A 23022-nucleotide genomic window follows, 5' to 3' on the forward strand; every position below is an offset into this window, starting at 1 on the left:
CCCCAGTCTTATATAGGGGAAGTTCTTCCCCTCCCAGGACTGGGCAGGAGGTGTGGCATGCATAGGATTCCCGGCCAGGAGACCTCCCACCTGCTCTCAGACGTAATATTGCTATTACTGTGGAAACCAGACCCCTGGGGTGCCACACTAGAACTCTGTACCCCGAAGGACACGCATCGCTGTGGGATGGTTCATCCTTTTACCCATTTACACTTAGCACTCTATAGACGCTGATGCACTTTTTGCTCTATGGATTTGTGAGCGATTAAAGGCCACTTATTTGTCTTTTTTCCCCTTTGCAAGTACACTCCTCGGATGAAATCTCACGACTGAGAAAGAAACGCGTTGGGAGAGATTTTTTCTGGGGTAAAATATAAGAGAGCTATACTTGGGTTCTGCCCTTGTTAGGGCGGGAGCATATACATGGGGCATCAAAGGGCAGATAGGTGTGACAACTGAAGTTGGCTGTCCGTGGAACTCAATGGAATGTGACATCCCAACAACTCAAATGGGTGAGATCTACACTTTTTTCTTCTTTACATGCACTATGGCACCTTGCATATGATTTTGTCCTACACTCATATGGCACTAATCGGATTGGTTATTGATTGTTGTAGTACTGATGTTGGCCCTATATCGTGGGTCACTACCTATGTTTTGTGTTCCCTGGGTCAATCCTAATTTTATGATTACTATTAAAAATTATATTTTAAAGTATCTTTCTACGGTGTTTAGACTAATCTGAGCCGGCAACAGAGAGCGCGCTGTGACTGTGCACATCACACAGGGACTAGCCCAGTCCACTCACTGATACCGCTTCATTTCAGGAAGGGGGCAATGACAGCGGCCTCTGCCCCCTGATGCTTCGTTTCAGTATCCCAGCATGCACTGGGGGTTCTCAAATGAAGCGTCATCAAATAGGAAGTGAAAAAAATGAGAAAAGCAGTGGAATGGTGTACATAGGGAAGGATAGGGAATTTTTAATTCAAGTATATTAGAAATTAGTTTAGATTCTGGCACTAGATAGATAAGGATTTAGGAGGAAGATTACTTTACACTTCGGACCACCCCTTTAAGAGATGTAATAATGAATTTGACTCATTTTACTCCAGTTCTACCTTCATCAGGACAGATGTACAAGACGTCCTTCTTGAAGAATCAGGCCAATGTACGGGGCACTGGTGTTGTCCCACTGATATTAATAGGACATTATTTGAAACATTTTTCCATGTGGGTTTTGGAGCAGAATCATGGACATGGGATTTCCAGAAATCCCATCCACTATGCTGTAACATCTGGACGCTGCATGGACACGCACCTTCAATCCCCCAGCGGCTCCTGATCACATGCACATACCCTAAAAAATGTTTTTTTCTGCAGCGTTTTTCCAGCCAGCAGAAAAAAAATGCTTAATCTACTCAAGGTGTGCACATACCCTTACCAGTGACCACTTAGTAATCCTGCAGTATGCCCCATCACACACTTGCTGCCATGTGAGGAGTCTGACATGGCATTAGCAGCCAGGCAGGAGCAGACTCAGCCCGAGCTCCGGTCCTAAACTTTCTCCATTACACATGGGCACAGAGACGTCTCTGCTGGGCTCTGTGCTAACTCTGCGCTACCTGCCTAATCCTGCACAAAACCTCGCTCCTTTGCAGTCCTGGACCACGCCCCCTTGTAGGAGGGGCTTACGAAGATTGACATCTACACATCATCGCCCATTCCACTACAATCCCGGAAGCCGGGCGGTTCAGGTGTCTTCTGACCACGCCCATTCGCCAAAACACTCTCTTGTCATTGGCTCTGTCACTTTTGAGTGGCGTGTTTTAGTCCCGCCCATTCAGCGCCGCTGCGCGCCGAGGTCCGAAGCGCTTCCAGTTGAGAGATGGCGGCTACGGCAGGTAGATCTCGGCTGCTGCTGCTCTCAAGGAGCGTTGCGGGGCTGACAACGGGCTTTCCTGGACTTGGAGTCAGCAGACAACGGCCTCACAGGACGGTGAGTGATCAGGGACGCCCAGACAAGCGGACGGGATAGAAGGGAAAGTGTGTACGCTGTGCCAGGAGAAGGAGGGAGTCGCCCGGGGCGGGGTGTCCAGGGAACTCCCGTCTGCTGCTGCTGCAGCGGTGGTTGCTTTAGTAACTAGTGGTGGTGTTCCCCGGATCTGCTCATGCCACCTCCCCAGTGAGTGGGCGCAGGCTGGAGAGGGGGAGCCTCCCTTGCTGCAGGGCAGCTGCTGACAGCTCCTTCCCCTCCACTGACAGCTCCCTCTCTGCAGTGCACAGACACTGGCAGTGCAGGGGGACAGTGCTCTGTCCTGGACATGTGCTCCTGCCTGTGCCCCCACACAGCGCTGCCAGGCAGGGGGACAACTTTCTGTGCTGGCAGAATACTGCAGTGACAGGACACCCCTGCCCCTCACCCACCTTGGGATAGTCAGCTGCACTGTCTGACCTGGGACATTCATGGCCCACGCTTCTCATCAGTGCTAGATGCCAATCAGACCAGAATTTCCCTTGTAGGACAATGCAGGTGATCACCTAGACTGGCACAGTTCCTCTATGGGCACGTATGTCGTTTAAGGTCAAACCGTGTGCTGGTGGTGGGTATGAAGGAGGGGAATACACCAATCTGATTCCTTATTCCCCTGCAGCAAGTGACCTGGTGACAAGGACCAGCGTCGTCCTGCTGTCACCGGAGTGTGAAAAGGATACACCATGCATGTGTCAGACCAGTAAAAGCCTTATCAAATATTATATATATGTGTGTATATATTCTGTGTGTGTTTCCTTCCACTCACACACGACTCCGCTGCTGCAGATACCCACACTTGGATGAGATGACAGTGCTGATTGTCCCCGCGGTGCCCTGCTCAGTACAGATGATGGGTAGTTTCCTGGTGCTGCCTCCCGTCATCTTGTGATATGTTGGATTCCCCTGCAGTTAGTCGCCCGCTGCCGCGCTTAATGGTTCATGTGTCCTGGTTGCATCTTCGTGGATTTACTCGTTGACTGTTATATACACACACATATATTATTTTCTTCTTTATATGATATTCATGTTCTCCAGCTTCGTTTAGTCTGGATAATCTGGCATTTGGATGTAACACAACTGTAAAATTTTTATACGATTCTTAATATTATAGGCTACTAGATGGTGGCCCGATTCTAATGCATCGGCTTTTCTAGAATATTTATGCGGCCGACAGGGCGCAATCAGCAGAACGGTGTTAAAATTTTGCGCAAATATCGCTGCTTGGTCGCGGCCGGTCACCGCCACCAATCAGCAAAGCGTTGTTTAAATTTGGCGCCAAAATCACTGATTGGTCGCGACCGCCGTGTGCGACCAATCAGCAGAGCGGGGTTTAAATTTGGCGCCCATATCACTGATTGTTCGCCGGGGAGCGGCGCTGCCTGTGCCGGTACTTCCGCTGCGAGCAGCTGGGAGATGAGCGGCTGCTCGCAGCAGAAGCATCCCGACCGGCGGCGCCGCTCCTCGATCCTCCGTTCACACTTGCCGTCGGGAGAACAGAGCGTTGTTTAAATTTTGCGCCAATCTCGCTGATTGGTTGCGGATGCCAGCCGAACGCGACCAATCAGCAGAGCGTTGTTTAAATTTGGCGCTAATCTCGCTGAATGGTCGCGGTCGGCTGAAGTCCGCGACCAATCAGCAGAGCGTTGTTTCAATTTGGCGCCAATCTCGCTGAATGGTCGTGGCTGGCGTCCGCGATCAATCAGAGCGTTGTTTAAATTTGGTGCCAATCTCGCTGATTGGCCGCTGCCGGACCAATGAGCGACGCGGGATTTCCAGGACAGACAGACGATTATATATATAGATATTAGAATATGATTTGCTTATGTAAAATCTAGTTACCAGTCACGATGAAGACAGTAGTCTTGGTTGGTTACAGTTTTTTGTTGGCATACTCCAGGAAGATTTCCTGTAATTCAGAATATTGGGTGATTTTTGTATATAGTACTTTAGCGACTTTTGTACGATGAATTACCTGCAATGTCTTACTTAGTATAGAGGCGTTTAAAATGTTTAAGTACGGGTTCATTAACTTTTTTTCACTGGACAACCCCATTATCCACAGGATTGTTGAAATGGGGAATTCTTATGCCCGAAAAGACAGTAAAGTGCAGGGATTGGCAGCACCATAAGGAATGAATGGAGAGGCGGTGGAGCATGCGCACTACCACTGCATTGTAACAGGGATAAAAGTGCTCCTATCTGCCAATCAGCGCAGGTCCCAGCAGTCTGACAGCCACCAATCAGCAAGTTGTCATCTATCCTACAGATAGGTGATAACTTGTTTAAACTGGAAAACCCCTCGATGACTTTGGGTCATTCGGACATAAAATTCTCTGTCCTGCTATTACATTGCAGCATAATGCAGGTGATGGGGGCTGCAAGGTACAGCGACAAGCTGGTTGCAAAAAGTTGGGAACAGTTGACTGTTTTGCATTTTACTTGTCGCAGTACCTTGTGGGTCACAATGTGACCACCTTCATCTGAATATCGTTACAATGTAGCCGCAGCACAAAGTGATCTTTGGCTGCATGATCTGTCTTGACTCAGCCTACAGGGACATTTATTTTTAATCCACAAAATGTGACAAAGATTGGATCGCTGGACACCCACTCACTGGTCACTAGAATAGGGGTCCCGATGCCTTGTAGCTCCTCTCTACACTGCCTGCTCACTCATGTTCCATTTCCACTCAATCTCCTCTTCTATAAAGAGAGAACCCCTTTTTAGAGATCGGAGGGGTTCCAGCGGTGTGTCCCTCAACAATATCTTTATCATATATCCTGTGGATGTGATAAATATTCATCTTAAATTTCATTTTTTTTAAAATTAAACTCCAATCTCTCTGCTTGGCCTTCTGAGTTCGGATAGAAATTCCCAAATTATGGCTACAATAGAAAATGAATTTCAAGTATGAGGTATAGCCCATTACTGTGCCGCGGCCCTCCTGTTCCAGGGATGGGAGTTTTGTTTGGATGACTTAAAGACTGTGTGAAATCAGGTGACTGTGGTGTAAGTTAATGTTACTGTACTGCTCCTTATTGGCTCCTGTGCTTATGTAGCCATCTTCCCCGGTGGCATCAGCCTGGAGGGCCTTGGCAATGATATGCATCACATCTAATAATGCAAATATTGAGTATAATTCTTTTGTTGCAGCTATGATTAGGCCATAACTTTAGAGTGAGTTCACACAGAGCTGAGATGCTGAGGATTTTTTGTGTGGCTTTACAGACCGAAAATCCTTAGTGGAGTACAGTAGTAGACAAGTGGAGCATGTATTCACAAATCTTACCCCACGTGCTGTGGAATTTTTCCCATGAAAACTGACCCCTGGTGTGGACTTTTAATTAAGCGCATGTCCATTTCTGTTGATTGTCCCCATTGACTCCAATGGCGAGATAAACATCTGTAGTGGCAGATGTGTGGGTCCACTGCAGAATTCACAGAAATTAATAGTAAAAAAAAAAACCTTTCATGTAAATTTCTACATGGCAAAAAAATGCAGATTTTCATCTGCGTATTTGCTTGTGGAAAATCCGCAGTTTTGCAGCACCGTAGTGCTTGAGGTTTTAAGAAATCTCATGTACACACTGCAACATATATCCACAGCGTAAATTGACAAATACTGCAATTTTACAATCTGCAGCATGTCCATTTATACTGTAGATGTGAAATGGTTACTGCGGATATTACTGCTGCAGAGGGTCCGCGGTGGAGATGCAGCGTGGGAACGTAGCCTTATACGCTCATTACTGATCTTGTGTCGCAGTGTCGTTGGTTCAACACTCCAGTTGTTAAAGGGGCTTTCCAGTCTAGGAAAACTCCTGTTTCTCCCACTCCCCCCCCCTTTCTCCCCAACACCACAACCCTTCCGACTGAGGTTTGTTTGAAAAAAAATAAAAAGCTCACAAATTAAGTCGTCCCGTGTCCCCCCCCGAAGGGTCCAGCACAGAGTCTCCACCACTGCTCCTGGTGGTGCTGACATCATTTCGAAAGCTAATCGGTGAGGTCAGCGGATCGTGCCGTCAACTCTGGCAGAGCCGCTGGACTTGATTATTGGCTGTGGTGCTGTAGACCGTAAGACATGTAGAGCAGCAGCGGAGACTGAGTGATGGACCTGGGGAGGATGAGAAAAGCACAAAAGTGGCAACCTGGAGACAGGGATTTTTTTAAAACATGAAAATCTTTCAGTTATGTAAAAGCAATGAGTTTTTAATGTTGCAGTGCTACTTTTTTATGCTTTTTTATTGTGTTTTTGACACTTTTTTTTGTGTGTCATGATTTACCGTATATTCCGGCGTATAAGACGACTTTTGAAGACTGAAAAATCTTCTGTCTAGTCTGGGGTCGTCTTATACGCCGGTAATGCTTTTAAACTTTCAGAAATTGACATGCGGGGATACTCTGGGGGTGTTAATAAGCTGCCGTGGCCGTATCCCTGCCATGTCGGAGTTAATATAAGGTGGAGGGAGTTAAAATACGGCGGCGGTAGGTCCAGACAGTCAGCGCTTCTGTGACAATATATGAAAAGCCGGCAATTCAGCAGCGGCATAAGCCGGCACCCGACAATTTAGAATAGAAAGAATAGAGCTTCACACATAGATTAGATAGATAGAAACATGTCAGTCACATATATATGAAGTACAGTGACAGTATTGCTTACTGTACTTGTCATTTAGTGTAAAGGATTTATTAAAACAAATAATAGTGTTTTCATGCACCGTCTCTTTAAAAAAGCCGGCCGGCAATTCAGCATCTGTACCCGACAATTTATAACAGACAGAATAGAGCTTCACACATAGATTAGATAGATAGAAACATGTCAGTCACATATATATGAAGTACAGTGATAGTGTTGGTTACTGTACTTGTCATTTAGTATTAAAATAAAGGATTTATTATTAAAAAAATTGGCGTGGGGTTCCCCTTAATTTTAGGCTCTAGCGGAGGTTAAGCAGACGGCTGGGGCAGATGTTTGAAGCCTGGGAAGGGGGTAATACCCACGGAGCTTCCCAGGCTACTAATATCAGCCCCCAGCTGAATACATAGCCTTTACTAGCTATTAAAATGGGGGACCCCCCAAAAAAAATGACGTGGGGTCCCCCCTAATTTAATAGCTAGCAAAGGCTAGGCAGACAGCTGGGGGCTGATATTAATAGCCCAGGAAGGGAGCCATGAATATTGGCCCCCTCCCAGGCTAGAAACACCAGCCGTCAGCCGCCCCAGAAATGGCGCATTCATAGGATGCGCCAATTCTGGCACTTAGCCTCGCTCTTCCACGCTGCCCTGGTGCGGTGGCAGGGGGTAATAGGGCTGGGGTTGATGTCAGCTTATAATGCCAGCTGACATCAAGCCCAGGTTAGTAATGGAGAGGCGTCTATAAGACACCCCCATTACTAACCCCATAGTCAAAGTTAAAAAAAACACAAACACCCAGAATAAAGTCCTTTAATTGAAATAAAGACACAATTCTTTATTGTTCTAAATTAAACCATACTTACCATCACACCCATTCCAGCTGAAGCCAACGATCCCCTGCAATAAAAGAAAAATAATAAACCAACCTCATCCTTACCTTTCCATGGTTCCCAGGACAGCTCCAGCTCTGCTACATCGAGATGACAGGCTGGACCGCAGCAGAACGCTGCCATCCAGCCTGTCATCCCGCAGACACTGAGAAGCGCAGGCTTGCTTGCGCTGCTCAGCGTCTCTCTGTGACGGCATAAAGATGAGCCGACAATGAACTCAGCTCACCTCCTGGACGTCCGTCACTGACAGCGTGGGAAACTTCTACTGCGCATGCGGGGAGCAGGAGAATTTTCCCACGCTGTCAGTGACGTGCATGAGGTGAACCGAGTTCATTGGACATGATCTCGGCTCATCTGGATGCCGTCACAGTCAGACACTGAGGAGCACAAGCATGCCTGCGCTTCTCAGTGTCTGCCGCATGGCAAGCTGAACGGCAGCGTTCTGCTGCGGTGCAGCCTGTCATGTGAATGTAGCAGAGCTGGACCGGTCCTGGGAGCCATGGAAAGGTAAGGATGAGGTTGCTTTATTATTTTACTTTTATTGCAGGAGATCGTTGGCTTCAGCTGGAATGGGCGTGATGGTAAGTATGGTTTAATTTAGAACATTAAAAAATTGTGTCTTTATTTCAATTAAAGGACTTTTTTCTGGGTGTTGTGTTTTTTTTAATTACTTTACTAGAAATTCATGGTGGTCATGTCTAATATTGGCGTGACCCCATGAATTTCGGGCTTAGGGCCAGCTGATAATGCCAAGCTGGCCCTAACCCCTTTATTACCCAGTGAGCCACCGCACCAGGGCCCTGGATGAGTTGGGTACAGCGCCAGAAGATGGCGCTTCTATGAACGCGCCATTTTCCGGGGTGGCTGCGGACTGCAATTTGCAGCGGGGGGGGCCCAGAAAGCTTGGGTCTCCCTGCGCTGCAGATTCCAGCCCCCAGCTGCCTAGTTGTACCTGGCTGGACACAAAAATAGGGCGAAGCCCCACGTCTTTTTTTTTTAATTATTTCATGAAATAATTAAAAAAAAAAGGGCTTCCCTATATTGTTGTGTCCGGCCAGGTACAAATAGGCAGCTGGTGGTTGGGGGCAGCCCGTTCCTGCCTGCTGTACCTGGCTGGACACAAAAATATGGCGAAGCCCACGTCAACATTTTTGGGAAAAATTAATTACAAAATTAATAATAATTTAGGGACTGCATCTTTATTAACCCCTCAATTGTCATTTAGTGTTAAAATAAAGGATTTTTTAAAAAGAAAATTGGCGTGGGATCCACCATCATTATAGTCTCTAGCGGAGGTTAAGCAGACGGCTGGGGCAGATGTTTGAAGTCTGGGAAGGGGGTAATACCCACGGAGCTTCCCAGGCTACTAATATCAGCCCCCAGCTGAATACCTAGCCTTTACTAGCTATTAGAATGGGGGACCCCCCCAAAAAATGACGTGGGGTCCCCCCTATTTTAATATGTTTATGAGTGACAGTTTTCCTGCTATATACCTGCATGTCATAAGAATTTAAATTAAAAAAGGACCATGTTAAATTCAAATCTGTTTTTTTTTAATTTTTACCGGTGTTTGGTATGCGTTGGAAAAGGGGTAGTCTTATACGGTGAATATATCCTAAACTCTATATTTTAACAGGAAAGTAGGGGGGTCGTCTTATACACCGGAATATACGGTAAGTAAAGTTACTTTGTTTTTGATACCTCCAGGTATTTGGCTTTGATGAAACTTTATTCATACAGTTTTGTGGATTACGTGCGCTTTGACCTGCAGGTGTTTTGTATCGATTGTAAGTCTATGGGAAAATCTGCACAGAAGAGAAATTGACATGATGGAGATCTGAAACGCACCTCAGGGCAGTTTATGCTGGGTAAATAAAGAAAGCCCAGTGGGCTGAATATTTCTATAAATCCCATCCACTTTGCTGGAACTTTGAGACTCTGTGTTTGTTTTTTTGTTTTTTTTTCTGCAGTGAGACTAAGCAGTGTCAGAAACGCATTGTGTGAACGTGGCCCTAAGGTGCGGATTAGCACCGTATAGCAGATATTCGGACTGTGACTTCTTTTTGTCAATTAGTATTCGAGGAGGTTGTTGATTAGAAACCTGGAGTCCTGCCGCCACATTAATGCGACTTGCATATATTTATCTATAATTTTAGCTAGTAAGTAGGTGGTACCTGGCCTATGAAGCCCTATGAAGTAATGGGCTGGTGAGTGGGTTCCCTACAATCCACTAGCTTCCTTCCTTGATCATGATGCAGAGATCATGACGTGGGACTATCTGGATTGGAAGAAATCATGGAAGTCTGGGAACTTTTCAGCCTGCTACATCCACGTTTCTCATCGGCTGTTATTTGTATTGTTTTGTAACCTATCTGAAGATAAAAGAAAGTGATAAACCGTAAGTGGTTTTAGCTGTGTGCCCACGTAGCATTTTTCAAGCGTATATGCTGCGGAATTTCCGCAGCGTAAACGCTTGAAAAACGCATGTATATCCGCACCCCATGGTCCCCAATGGGATTCCACAAGTTCTATGCACATGCTGCGGATTTTTCCGCAGCGTTTATGCCGCGTTCAAAAATCCGCAGCATGTCATTTAATTTTGCGTTTCCGCAAGCAGAATTGCCTTTGTCCAATGCATAAAAAACGCAAGGCAATTCCGCATGTGGAAAACGCGTGAAAAATGCGTGATAAACGCGTGCGGAATTCCGCATGCGTTTTTCCGGGAGAGGACTTGCAGAAATGAAGCAGAAATTTTTTGCTTCATAAATGCAACGTGGGCACATTTTTTTCTCCCATAAGGCTATGTGCCCACGTTGCATTTATGAAGCAGAAAATTTCTGCTGCATAAATGCAAGTCCTCTCCCGGAAAAACGCATGCGGAATTCCGCACGCGTTTATCGCGCATTTTTCGCACGTTTATCACGCGTTTTCCACATGCGGAATTGCCTTGCGTTTTTTATGCATTGGACAAAGGCAATTCCGCTTGCGGAAACGCAAAACTAAATGACATGCTGCGGATTTTTGAACGCGGCATAAACGCTGCGGAAAAATCCGCAGCATGTGCATAGAACTTGCGGAATCCCATTGGGGACCATGGGGTGCGGATATACATGCGTTTTTCAAGCGTTTACGCTGCGGAAATTCCGCAGCATATACGCTTGAAAAATGCTACGTGGGCACACAGCCTAAATCAGTAGTACTGGAGTGATCATTCATTAATTTTGTCTTCAGTGAATGATTATTGACCGTTGGTGCTCATGATATTCTATGGAGTGGGAGGAGACAGACACGCATGTTCTGCCATAACAAGTTACACTTCAAATTGTAAACATTGTAAAGATTTTTATCTTGTGTTTTTTTGTGCATTGAACCATATTTATTGAAATTGTCTGTATAAAACTGGCCTTTTTTGCCCATAGATGCCAATCACAGTTCAGCTTTCACTTAATATACTGCTCTTCAAAAATGAAAGCTGCACTGTGATTGGATGCTACGAGATAAAAGGTCCGTTTTTACATTTAGATTGTTTTAATAAATGAGTAACAGATTTTGTGAAGTTTATTGCTGTTTGCAATACAACAAGACAAGTGAGGTGTCCGGGACGGAGCATTCAGTCGTAATGTGTTCTTTTTCGAATGGACTTCCCCTTTAAGCAAGCTTTGCACTCAGCGTGTGCTTGTTTCTCTTGGTTAGTGTACATGTATGTGTCAGTGTGGTTGGGGTCGGTCGTTGTCCGTACATGGGGCACAGCATTGTCCGGGAGCTGCGGTCATGCACTCGCCTTTTCTTCTTTTGGCTCTTTCCTGTCTGCATGCTGGCAGGGGAACATTGCAGCTATTTTTGGTTGGAAGCGTCTCATTAATAAAATATAGCTGTGTTAATATGGAATATCTTTTTGGAAACTTGTTGGTGAATGAACAGAGCGCAGCTGCCGGCTACTGCGGACAGGAAGGGTTACACAGCCCTCGAAAGCCTCTTGTCTGTGGTTGCGGCTCAGCAGAATATTGTCCACGTATCATGATGTTTTCTTTTTATATACATGAACTGTTAATGTTTGGGGCTTGGTTCCTACTGGCACCTTTTTGTTCAGTATGTTTTTATTGAAGACTCCAGTATGTTATATGCAGTGGGAAACTGTATCCTTCAAGGGGTTTTCCCATTTTATGAGAGGATGGCTCACCTCTAGTATATTATTTGATGGTCATTTGGTAGCTGACCTTGGGAACCTCCACCTAACCTGAAGATTAAGTGGGCACCATGGTGATCTAGTGTAGCATTGTGTATTTTTCCCTCTGTAGCAGTCATTGTTGAATGGGGATTGCCTTCCATGTGGCAGGAAGCTCCGCTGCTCAGTGTAAAGTTCCAGGGCCTCTCCTCTGTCAGCACAGAATGACTGTCCAAATCACCTACAGGTGTTCGGTTCATCATGGCACTGCCAGTGGTTTATATACGCCTTCCTGCCTGCTTGTTGTTGCACTATACCCACCCCCTCCTGATTGACAGCTCTGGCTTCATAGAGCCAGAGAAGGGTGAAGATGGATGAAAACCAAGCAGGTGGGAAGGTGCGCTTAAATGTTTGGCCCCGCCATGATGCTCCAAGCATTGGTATGAACAGTCACTGTGCTGACCCAACCGTCGGTCCGATTATGCTCTGATCTGATTTTCTCAGTTGTGGAGAATGAAGAAAATAAAAATTTCTCTTTTCTCCATTCTGTCAGTCTGTGAAAATCGGGCTGCACTTGGGTGTGATTTCTTTTTCTTCCATTGACTCATAGACATGAATGGCCAAGTGCGATCCGAACTAGATTCTGTGATTATTTTTCCTCGGACCACACAGTCCAAGGTAAAAATCTAACGTGCGCGCGACCCTATAGAATAACATGGGGAAGAGTGCTATCCTTAACGACGATGGAGAGCACGCGTCTGATGTTTATGGTCATCTGCACAAGCCCTTTGGGGCTACACAGCGACATGGAGATTGTCGTGTTGCATTCTGACAACATATCTTTGATTTTCTATATTGTTTTCGTTGCAATCTAGTGCAATTGTGACCGGAATCAAAAAATGTTGTATTTTCAGTTGTCACATGTGGCGTGCTGCTCGCTCGCTGTAGACTCCTATGTGACTTGTCCGAAATGTAGCTGTTATTTTTCAACAAAGTCCCTGCACTAAAATAGTTACACAAATGTTTTTGGTTGCTCAGAACATACAGCTCAGCCTAGAGGGGGGTTCTGTTCTATATCAGCCATGTGTCCTCTTTATTCTTGAAATCTGTGGAGGTCCTAGATGTTGGACCCCCACTAATCATAAAGTCTTAGCAATATGTCATCACCATATTGGATGGGAAACGCTTTTTAAGACAGCATGAAACACTGCTGATGGTTTTTTTTTTTTTTTTTTTTTTTCATCCAGTTCCATTAACTTTTTATTACATGTTTATCCTTTGATTAAACTACAGATATGGCAAAACATCTATATATGTACATGTGATAGTGTTCTAGTTCTCTTTTTGTTCAACTCCAAAAATTTGGCATGTTTACTGCACTCTTGTCCATTACCACGTTGGTAGCCCATGGCCACCGGAGTAGACACGCGATGTTGCTCCAGGCAGGCCTACTGATAATTTTGTTCTACTCTAAAAGTAAGATATTCACAATGTTACAGACCGGGGCCATTAATTCAGGTCTTCATGTGTCCCTTGCAAATCACCACAATGTCTCTGTTTCTTAGCCCCACCTCACTTTCATAGAGGTCTAAATGCAATGTTAAGGGCTTACTCCACTACTTTTATACAGTATTGATCGCCTATCTTCTTATTTTTTGCTGCCACTGTGGTAACAGTGCCGCATTTTTTCTGTGATTTTTCAAATTTAAAAAGTAGTATGTGAATGCAGCCTTACGTTGGTTGATAATCAGAAACTGATGTTCTTATGCTCTTTTACTGATTTTACCTTGTGCACATTTAGGCCATATTGATATCCGTTTCCTTTTCATCATTTTATTGTCTACTGTGTCTGGCAACAAGCCCCACTATGGGGGAGCACAGTGTGGCAATGTGGGTGGTGTTGATGTGCGTGGAACTATATTTGCTGTTCCTATCTTTTAGTAGGAGACTGTTGTTTATGTACAAACACTATCCACCTTGCAAACATTGTATTATTGCATTCCACTGCGTTGTGCTTATAAATATGTGAAGCTCTTTGTGCTTATTTTGACCTAAGTGTGTGAGCCCATCTACTAACGACAAGGCTGCCTCTTTTTTAGATAGGACCCTACATTAAAGGAGTTGCCGGTCTTGGGGTACAAGTCTGCAGTTGTTCTCTTGACTGCAGACATGTGAATTCTCACAGCATGCGCCTGAGAATTTGCCTGTGGCGGGCACTTTACCGCAAATATGTAATTTTCACATATGCGGTTACGTTCCGACTAGACGTTCGCGGCCTCACGCAATGCAAGTGGGCAGACGGAAATGTCTAGTCGGAATGTGACCAGAAGTATACAAAATTATACTTGCAGTCACTTGCTCACTTCTGGCGCCGACACAAGAATCCTCACCGTGCACACGATGTGGGGATTCACATGTCTGCAGTCATTCTTAGGCCTGACAACCCCTTTAAATGCTCACTTCTCTCTGCGGCAATGCTTAAAGTAAACCAGGTAAGAATAGAATCCTGTTTGTTTTTTTGTGCTAATTCACCCACCCATGTTTCAAAGACTGGTTTTAAAGATGAACGGCTTTGAAAATGACATAAATGTACAACTCAAGTGGGGGGAATATAAATTTAATTCTGTGACTGCAGTACAAAGTGGTCTGATGAGGGCGTCTCTAACTACATGAGATCTATACTGTGTGTGTGGTTTGCTGCAGTATAAACCTTCAGGCATTGATTTCCTGTTCTCCTTGTATTCGTGTTCTGCGTTGTACCCTTTTTGTCCCTGTAACTCCTTTTTGCATTACCAGCCTAGCTAGATAGGAATGACAGGCTCAGATCTGCAAATTTGTTGTCTATGCTGTTCTCTCTGACATGTTGGTGGCTTTTCTGTCAGAGCTAAAAAGTTTGCATGTGATATTAGTGCAATTGATCTGTTTGCAGCAGTTTTGATAAATCTCTCCCCTCCCACCTCCCAGTGTGTATAGCCTGCTCTGTAGTAGAAGGGTCCTGCATGCCTGACTATGAAGAGTGTCACACCCAAGTGACAACGCATTACCTGGTTAATCACAACTATGGAATGCTGACACTACAATAACAGCTGGAGGAAACCGACCTGAAGTATGCTAGGTTTTAGTCCTATAATACATTTCTTCCTCCCATCCCCCACCCAGTAACTTTGCACTCGACAGGAGGAGTAGACATGACATGGGATGGTTGGCTTGTAGTCTTCTGAGGATGTTACATGGTGTAACATGAGACGGTTGTAGTCTGCAGGAATCTCTCTGCAGGGTTGTGTGTCCTTTATCAGGGCTGTGGAGTCAGTCGGTATACATTGGACCGACTCCGACAATATGTAATAAATTGGGTATAGTAGTACAATGCAGGACGTGCTCTAAATTCTTTCATAAGACTTTAGGAAAGTTCTGAAATGTCCTATAAATGTCTGCTCTGTTCCTGATCTAAGGATCTGGGCTTTTAGTTGAGATGAATCTGTGCTGCACTTTATGTACACGCTCAGTAGTGAGGCAGTGCTGTGGAGTGAAATTGAGGAGTCGGTGGTTTGGCTTACCAACCCCACAGCCCTGTGTTATGGAGGGGCAATTAGACTTTGGACACCACTTGTGAATGAGCACCAGAGCCAGAAATGTTTGGACATTTCTTCTGCAGATTGGTGGTGGTCTCTCATTAGACCAAAGGATAAACCATAGAAGTTCAATTTCCAGAAAAACCCTTTCAGCTTCCTCTATACATTGTCAGCATTTTTTTATGATATTTTTTAGTACATGCATTTTTCATAGACCATATATTTTATATATCATGTCATATGAGGTACTTTTTTTTTTTTTTTTAAATTAAATTTACTCTTAGGCTTAGTGCCCACGATGCAGAAATGAAGCAGAAATTTTCCTGAGCATTTCTGCATCTCCTTGGCAGAAAAACGCATGCGGTTTTTACATGCGTATTTGCCATGTGTTTTTCCAACGCATTGTATAGGCAAATACGCATGCAGAAACGCACAAGAATTGGTCATGTCCGTATTTTTTCTGCGAGTAAAATCTGTGCAGAAAAAATACGGACCATGTGCACAGAACTTGCAGAATGTCATAGGAAGTCATGGGATAAGGTATGCAATTAGTTTCTGGAGCGTTTACGCGCTGCAAATACGCACCAAAATACGCACCAAAAACGCATAGTGGGCACACAGCCTTAACATTTTTGCCCTAACTATCTGGGCCCTGAGACTGATTGCTCAAGAACCTGATCAATAGGAAGCCTATGAGCCTGTAGACCATTGTGTACACTTTCTAGTGAGCCTGTATCCCGCTCTCTGCGCGCTAATGCAGGAGCTCCATGTTTCTGCTTGCGGAGCACTATACAGTGCATTTTTTTATTTTGATGATTCATGGATTTCTCAGGACTCAAACTGCCCCCTTCCATCTACAGGACAAGTAAATTATTGAAAATATATTAATAAAGCAAAAAATGTGTATCCTGTAAGGGTCCTTTACTCCAGACAATGATCACCTGAATGAGCATTTGTCTGAACGTACAGGCCCTGAGAGCCAATTAGCAGCTGTTGGGCATTGATGCTCATCTTTTATATGGGTATAGAAATAATTATGATTTTTGGTTTAGCAGCACATTGCCCTTAGTAAATGGGTGTTGTGCTTGTGAACATAATGTCAAAGTTTTGGTACGAATGACAGTTTGTGCGAAACGCTCCTGATTAATTACAATGTGTTAATTTCTCATTCCTTTTGAAACCAATTCAGACTCATAAACTGCATGAATATCTAAAGTATTTTTCCAAAATAATGACTGAGTGTGGGCCTGGGCTGTGTGTCCACGATGGTTTTTTGATGCTGCATTTTTTTCCCTTTAAAAACAGTAGCGTTTTAGGCTATGTGCCCACGATGCAGAAATGCTCCGGATTTTTTCCTGAGCATTTCTGCATCTCCGCTGGCAGAAAAAACGCATGCGGATTGTACATGCGGATTTTACATGCGTTTTTCCTGCCAGGGACATGCGGAAGTGAAGCGTTCTTCACATGCATTTCCGCATGCGGGTGTCAAGCGCTTTCCAAGCGATTTTAGCATCACTTGGAAAGTGCTTGTCAATTTGGTCACACTATATAAATCCATGCAAACAGCATGGATTTATATACTGTGACCGAAAGAATGTCAAAAAATAAACCTATACTTACCTTCCGATGGCCCCCGCAGTCTTGCTGTGCTGGCTGCTGGCAGATCGCGGTTTTCTGTACTGAAGGACCTGCTGTCACATGACTGTGACGTCACCGCAGGTCCTACAGATCTGCCCGCGATCTATCGGCAAGCACAGGGAAGGAGTCCGGGGGCCGTCGGAAGGTGAATATAATCTTTATTTTTTTTATTTTATTATTTTTTTTACAGCTTTTAGGGTACCTGGGTGTGTAGGAGAGTCTCCTGTCCTCCGCACATTAGAACGCGCCAATTATGCAAGTACCGACGCAGTCTTGCGGAATTGGCGCCTTCTAATGCAAGTCAATGGCGGCGAAAACGCAGCACTTCCGCAAAATAATTGGTAGTGCTGCGTTTTTTTCCGCAACGATAATCCGCAGCGGAAATTTCCGCACCATGTGCACAGCATATGCGGATTATCATTGGGGGACATGGCAGACCTTCTACCAAGAGTTTTTTAAGGGTTTCTGCAGCGTTTTTGCCGCTGTGGAAACACTTAAAAAACGCATCATGGGCACACAGCCTTACAGTTACATCGAAGTGGATGGGATTTATAGTAATCTCCGGCCCTCTGGGCTTTTGTTTCCTCTCAATGTAAGCTGACCTGCAGTGCTTGTTTCAAATCCACAACATGTCAATTTCTCTTGCGCGTCCACTGATTTTTCTGTGTAGATTTTCCCATAGACTTACCTTGGATGCGGAAAATCCGCAGGTAAATGAACGCACATGCGTTTTTAGTACTGCTGCAGAAACGCATAAAAATGCTTGTAATCCACACGACTGTATCAATAAAGCTTTGTAAAAGCCATATTCCAGGAAGTGTCAAAAACAGTGGATTTATTTTAAGAGAACCTGTCACCAGAAAATAACACTATTAACCTGGAGATATGGGGATAACCTGCAGGTTAACAGTGTTAGGCCTTTTTCACACGTCAGTGTGTCCGGTACGTGTGGGGACACTGTAGACTCATTCAAATCTAAGGGTCTGTGCACATGTCAGTGTGTTTTCATGGACCATGTGTCCGTGGGCAAAACACACTGACCTGTCCGTTTTTTTTCTCCTGCAGCACGGGCCGCAAAACGTCCCACAGTGATGAGACACAGGTGACAGCTGTGTGTCATCAGTGTGACACGTACCGGCGCCTGGGAATCAGCGGCACAGTTAGCGTTGTTCCCAAGCGCCGGGTGCTGAATGCTGCCCTCATCATAGTCCCTTTCTCGCACTGTGATCAGCACCAGCAAGGGGACCATGATGAGAGTATTAGTTTGCTCCTGCTGTCTTCAACTGTAAAAATAAGAATAAAAAAACCCAAAACGCATATACTCGCCTGTCCTGAGTGTCCTCTGCTGTAATCCATGCAACTGCTCACGCCGAGGAGCCGGGTAGAATGACTCCTGCAGCGAGCGGGCCCTGGAGCTGCGCTTCCCGAGCGGTGTCCTGTCACTCAATGAGCTCAGCGGAGGTCCAGGGCCCGCTCGCTGCAGCAAGTCATTCTTCCCGACTCCTCGGCATGAGCGACGCTGGTTCAGTCGCTCATCTGAGTATACACAGCAGCGGCTGTAATCGCACCCCCAGCCCTGACCGACAGCCAGCCCTAATGCAAAGCCAGTGTCCGTCAGGACTGGAGGCGGTCAGAGCGGCTGCTCTTCATTCTCAGAGCGGCTGCTCTTCATTCTCAGAGCGGCTGCTCTTCATTCTCAGAGCGGCTGCTCTTCATTCTCAGAGCGGCTGCTCTTCATTCTCAGAGCGGCTGCTCTTCATTCTCAGAGCGGCTGCTCTTCATTCTCAGAGCGGCTGCTCTTCATTCTCAGAGCGGCTGCTCTTCATTCTCAGAGCGGCTGCTCTTCATTCTCAGAGCGGCTGCTCTTCATTCTCAGAGCGGCTGCTCTTCATTCTCAGAGCGGCTGCTCTTCATTCTCAGAGCGGCTGCTCTTCATTCTCAGAGCGGCTGCTCTTCATTCTCAGAGCGGCTGCTCTTCATTCTCAGAGCGGCTGCTCTTCATTCTCAGAGCGGCTGCTCTTCATTCTCAGAGCGGCTGCTCTTCATTCTCAGAGCGGCTGCTCTTCATTCTCAGAGCGGCTGCTCTTCATTCTCAGAGCGGCTGCTCTTCATTCTCAGAGCGGCTGCTCTTCATTCTCAGAGCGGCTGCTCTTCATTCTCAGAGCGGCTGCTCTTCATTCTCAGAGCGGCTGCTCTTCATTCTCAGAGCGGCTGCTCTTCATTCTCAGAGCGGCTGCTCTTCATTCTCAGAGCGGCTGCTCTTCATTCTCAGAGTAGTGACTGAACCATCGCCGATGCCGCCTCCGTGACTAAAACCCAACGCTGCCGGGGAAAATAAAGGTAATTTTCTCCCCGCAGTATTCAGCTACATGCAGGCGCCGGGCAGGTTTTTTTATGGTGACAGGTTCCCTTTAAAGTATGACACACTTAGAGACAAACGCAGCGTCAAAAATGCAATAAAAATGCATGTAAAGAAAACGCTATGATAAAAACCCAAGTAACCTAATTTGCATAATAGATGCAGAAATAGTGCAGAAATTCCGCAACATCAAAAATTCATTGTGCGAACTTAACCTAAAGGAAAAAAAGCAAACCTTACCGTACTTGCCTGTTAAATCCACCTCCGATGCTCCAGGGACCCACACCGGTCTTTGTATATTTTTCTAGTCATTCATAGGACTACTCAGTGGTGCTGCGTGAATGTTCAGCAAATGACTGATGGGTCAAGTGCATGTCTGAGACATCACTGTTCCAAAGAAATAAATACCGGAGGACTTTTTTTTTTTTTTTTTATTATAAAGTTTTATTGAAATTTTTCCCTCTGCTACTGTAGTTTCTAAATGTCAGACAACCGCTTTAAATTGTTTGCTTACATATAGCATACTTATCTAATGAATGAGTTCTCCAAAGATAGGGAGTCTGCAGTGAATCAGATGTAATTTCTAGTATAGAGAGAACACTTAAACAGGAAAGGCTTAATGCACATCCACCCCCAGGGACTATATGAACGGGGCCAGTAAAAATTGCTGAATGAGTTCTTAGACATTTGCCAGGGATTAGATTATGCTTGCTGGACATCCTTCATGCATCCTGTAGTTGTTTATCTTCAGACTAAAAGTTTTTACTATGACACTTTTTCCAATTGTATTTTTTGTTAGTTTTTTTTTTTTTTTTACTCGAAATACTATTTGGGGGTTAAAGTTTCTATATAGACACGCCCCCGTGGTCACAGAACACACACAAATCAGGTGTTTTCTTATGCTGTAGTCATACTACTCCTGTCTCCCACTTCTTGATAATGCTCACTGATGAAGTGTTGCTGTACATTCTGCCATTGCGATTAATTTTCATTTTTTTCCTGGATTATTGCAAAATCATGGCCAAACACACACACTTTTTTTTTCTTTCCTGAAAGTTTCCGTCTTTTCAGACATCACACTTACCTGTGGTCTGCTAATGCTTCTGAAGAGACTGCATTAAAATTCAAGTCCTCTTCCTCTTGGAAGAAGCAATTTGTATATTTAATTTTCCAGAAGAGTATTGCATGGCCTATAAGTCCCCTTAAACTGGCGTGTCAATCATGTCACTCTATACAAGGACCGACATTGTCCCTTAGACCTTTGAATAGTCTGACACTTGAAGAAAAAAAATCAGAAAATGAGTTTTTGTACGCTGTTCAGGTCCTTGCTCAGTGGGGGGTTCACTTTTAATTCTATTTTTAGGGGGACTAGACTGGGAACCCTGCATATACTTTAAAAAAACAGTGTGACCATGGCCTTAATATAAACATTAACCCAGGGCTGTAAAGTCGGAGTCGCTATAAAATGGACCGACTCTAACTCCTAAAATATATAATAAATCGGATACAGTAGTTCAATGCAGTTTGTGGGGAATATTTTTTTCATAAGAATTTGGGAAAGTTATGAAATGTCCTATTCCTGATCTAAGGGTCTAGACTTTTAGCTGAGATGAATCTGTGCTACAGCAAATTTATCACTTAAACATGAGCCGTGTATGAGGGAGTCAGAGTCGTGGAGATTGAGGAGTCAGTGTTTTTACTCAACAGCCCAGCATTAATCTAACATAGGCCAAAATCGCTGGAAATTACTTATTCAGCTTCCAGTATAGGGAACATCCAACAGTCTCCCAACAAATGATGTTGGGGGAGATAAAGATTTGGCATGTCTGTTTTCGGACTGTAAATCCTTTTTATCTTTAAGAGACAAGCCACTGGCACAGGAGTTTGACAGCGTCTCATAGAGAACACCGGAGCACTCTTGTGTATGGGGGAGATGGGTGAGATAGCTGATCATTCAACAGGCAGCTATATGAAGTGTATGGGGGCTTAAGGGTTTATGCAGATGACTGTGAAACTCTGTCTGAGCAAGGACTGATTTTTATACGCCTAAATGAGGCTGTGGAGTTTGGGTTCGGAGATCCGCAGTCAATCTATGCAGTATGGTCTGTGCTTGGACTGAGTTGCATGGACCTCTGTCTGAAACCCTTCATCTCAAGTTTGGATTGTTAGATGTGTAAACCTTATTAATGATCCTGGAGATTGTTGAATCTTCTGTAGGGTTTCTACATGTTGAGACTTGGTCACAAACTGAAGTAATCTCTCAAGGTCTATCAGGAAAATATTTTGTTATAGGGTCTGAAACCGATCGTTGCTAGGATGCATCATTCGAGAAGAGAATTAGTGCCTTCACTGGCCAATTTCTCTCCTAACTAGGTTAGCTGTGCTGCATGCATGTATCCTGAGCAGAGAAATTCCTCGTAGTATTCCCTTGACGTCATTGGAGCTGGCAGACGGTTTCATTTCTATTCTATGCGCTGTGGAGAGAACACATCGAAAACACATGTGATATACTGGAGCAATATTCAAGGCACAGCAGCAAATATTCTTGGTGACAATGCGGCTTCATGCAGACTGTATTCTGCCTCTTGTCCTGAGTATACTTGCTTAAAGGGATCATGTCAGCTGATTTCATGCTCCCTGAACTAGAGGCGGCATCAGTTTGAGACAGTCTCCTACATTACTAACATCTGTGTGTTTTTTGTTGTTGTAGAAAAACATAGCTTGAAGCACTGTCTGAGCCTGCAATTTTAACGAACCTAATGTAGAACATCCAGTGTCTTCAGGTGGATTCCCCCTAGAACTCGCCAGAAGCGCTCTACAAACGTTAAACATATTGGACATATGCACAACAATGTCAAAATGACTTGCTGTGTACTCAATCCGTCATTTTTAACTTCATTTAAACGTTTGTCTTTTGAAAGCCATGAAGTGGACAAAAGAAGTGACCTGACCATTCTTAAGGTGGCTTCCACTTGGAAACTGTCACTAATGTAAAAATGAAATTAATATAAGAAGATGCTGGTGACAAAACCACTGCCAAAACTGCAAAAAAAAAAAAGATGTTTTAGGAAAAACACGGTCAGCGTTTCCCTGAAGCATCTTCTACTTCAAAAACTGTGTGTACGTCCTGACATCTAACAAGACACCTTGTGCAAAGTCCCTTCTAAGAATGTCTCCTAGTTACTGGTATGGTTTTTCAGTAGGCACAGTTTTGCTTGGCTAATCCTTTTTTACAGCTTGCAGCTTGAACTTGAACCATGATGACTTTATGGATGAATGATCTGTAAGAAAATCGATCTTGTGCAAGCCTAGATAGGTCCACCAAGGTCTTCTCTGCCGTTACCACGATAATATCAAGCCATTGGGTTGCTTGTCTTCCTCTTTGCCTTGTTCATTTTAAGGCTATGTGTCCACGATGCAGAAATGCTCAGGATTACCTACCACCAAATACTGCCACGGATGCCAAGCAATGCAAATCAGTCCATCTACCCGAAATTCTAAATGATCAGTCAACAGGAGGTGAAATAGCCTACGTTTTTGCAAGACTGGTTTTTCAGGGGGCTTGTGAACGCCTCTGCAGACTGCATAATTGCCTTTTTCTTTTTTCCATCCATTTCTAGGTTTACCGTTAAACATAACTTGATTGGCACAATGAAAGACGTTGTTTCATGTAGACAACCCCTTTAAGTGAAATGTTTTGTTGCCAAAGTGTAGTAATTGGCTTTATATAA

The 23022-nt window shown here is 44.6% G+C and overlaps 1 protein-coding gene across 1 annotated transcript in view; it reads left to right on the plus strand.

Annotated features, from left to right (window-relative positions):
* The first annotated feature begins 1827 nt into the window (after positions 1 to 1827).
* Positions 1828 to 23022, plus strand: part of MCU (mitochondrial calcium uniporter) — a 143483-nt gene continuing 122288 nt past the window's right edge. The window contains exon 1 of the mRNA XM_073685652.1: positions 1828 to 1996. Within this exon, the coding sequence (XP_073541753.1) occupies positions 1886 to 1996 (111 nt within the window). The 5' untranslated portion in view covers positions 1828 to 1885. The remainder of the gene's footprint in view (positions 1997 to 23022) is intronic.

This window comes from Phyllobates terribilis, unplaced genomic scaffold (assembly GCF_046119375.1).
Source record: "Phyllobates terribilis strain yellow unplaced genomic scaffold, ASM4611937v1 Scaffold_5__5_contigs__length_657084704, whole genome shotgun sequence".
In the NCBI taxonomy this organism is placed as follows: Eukaryota; Metazoa; Chordata; class Amphibia; order Anura; family Dendrobatidae; genus Phyllobates; species Phyllobates terribilis.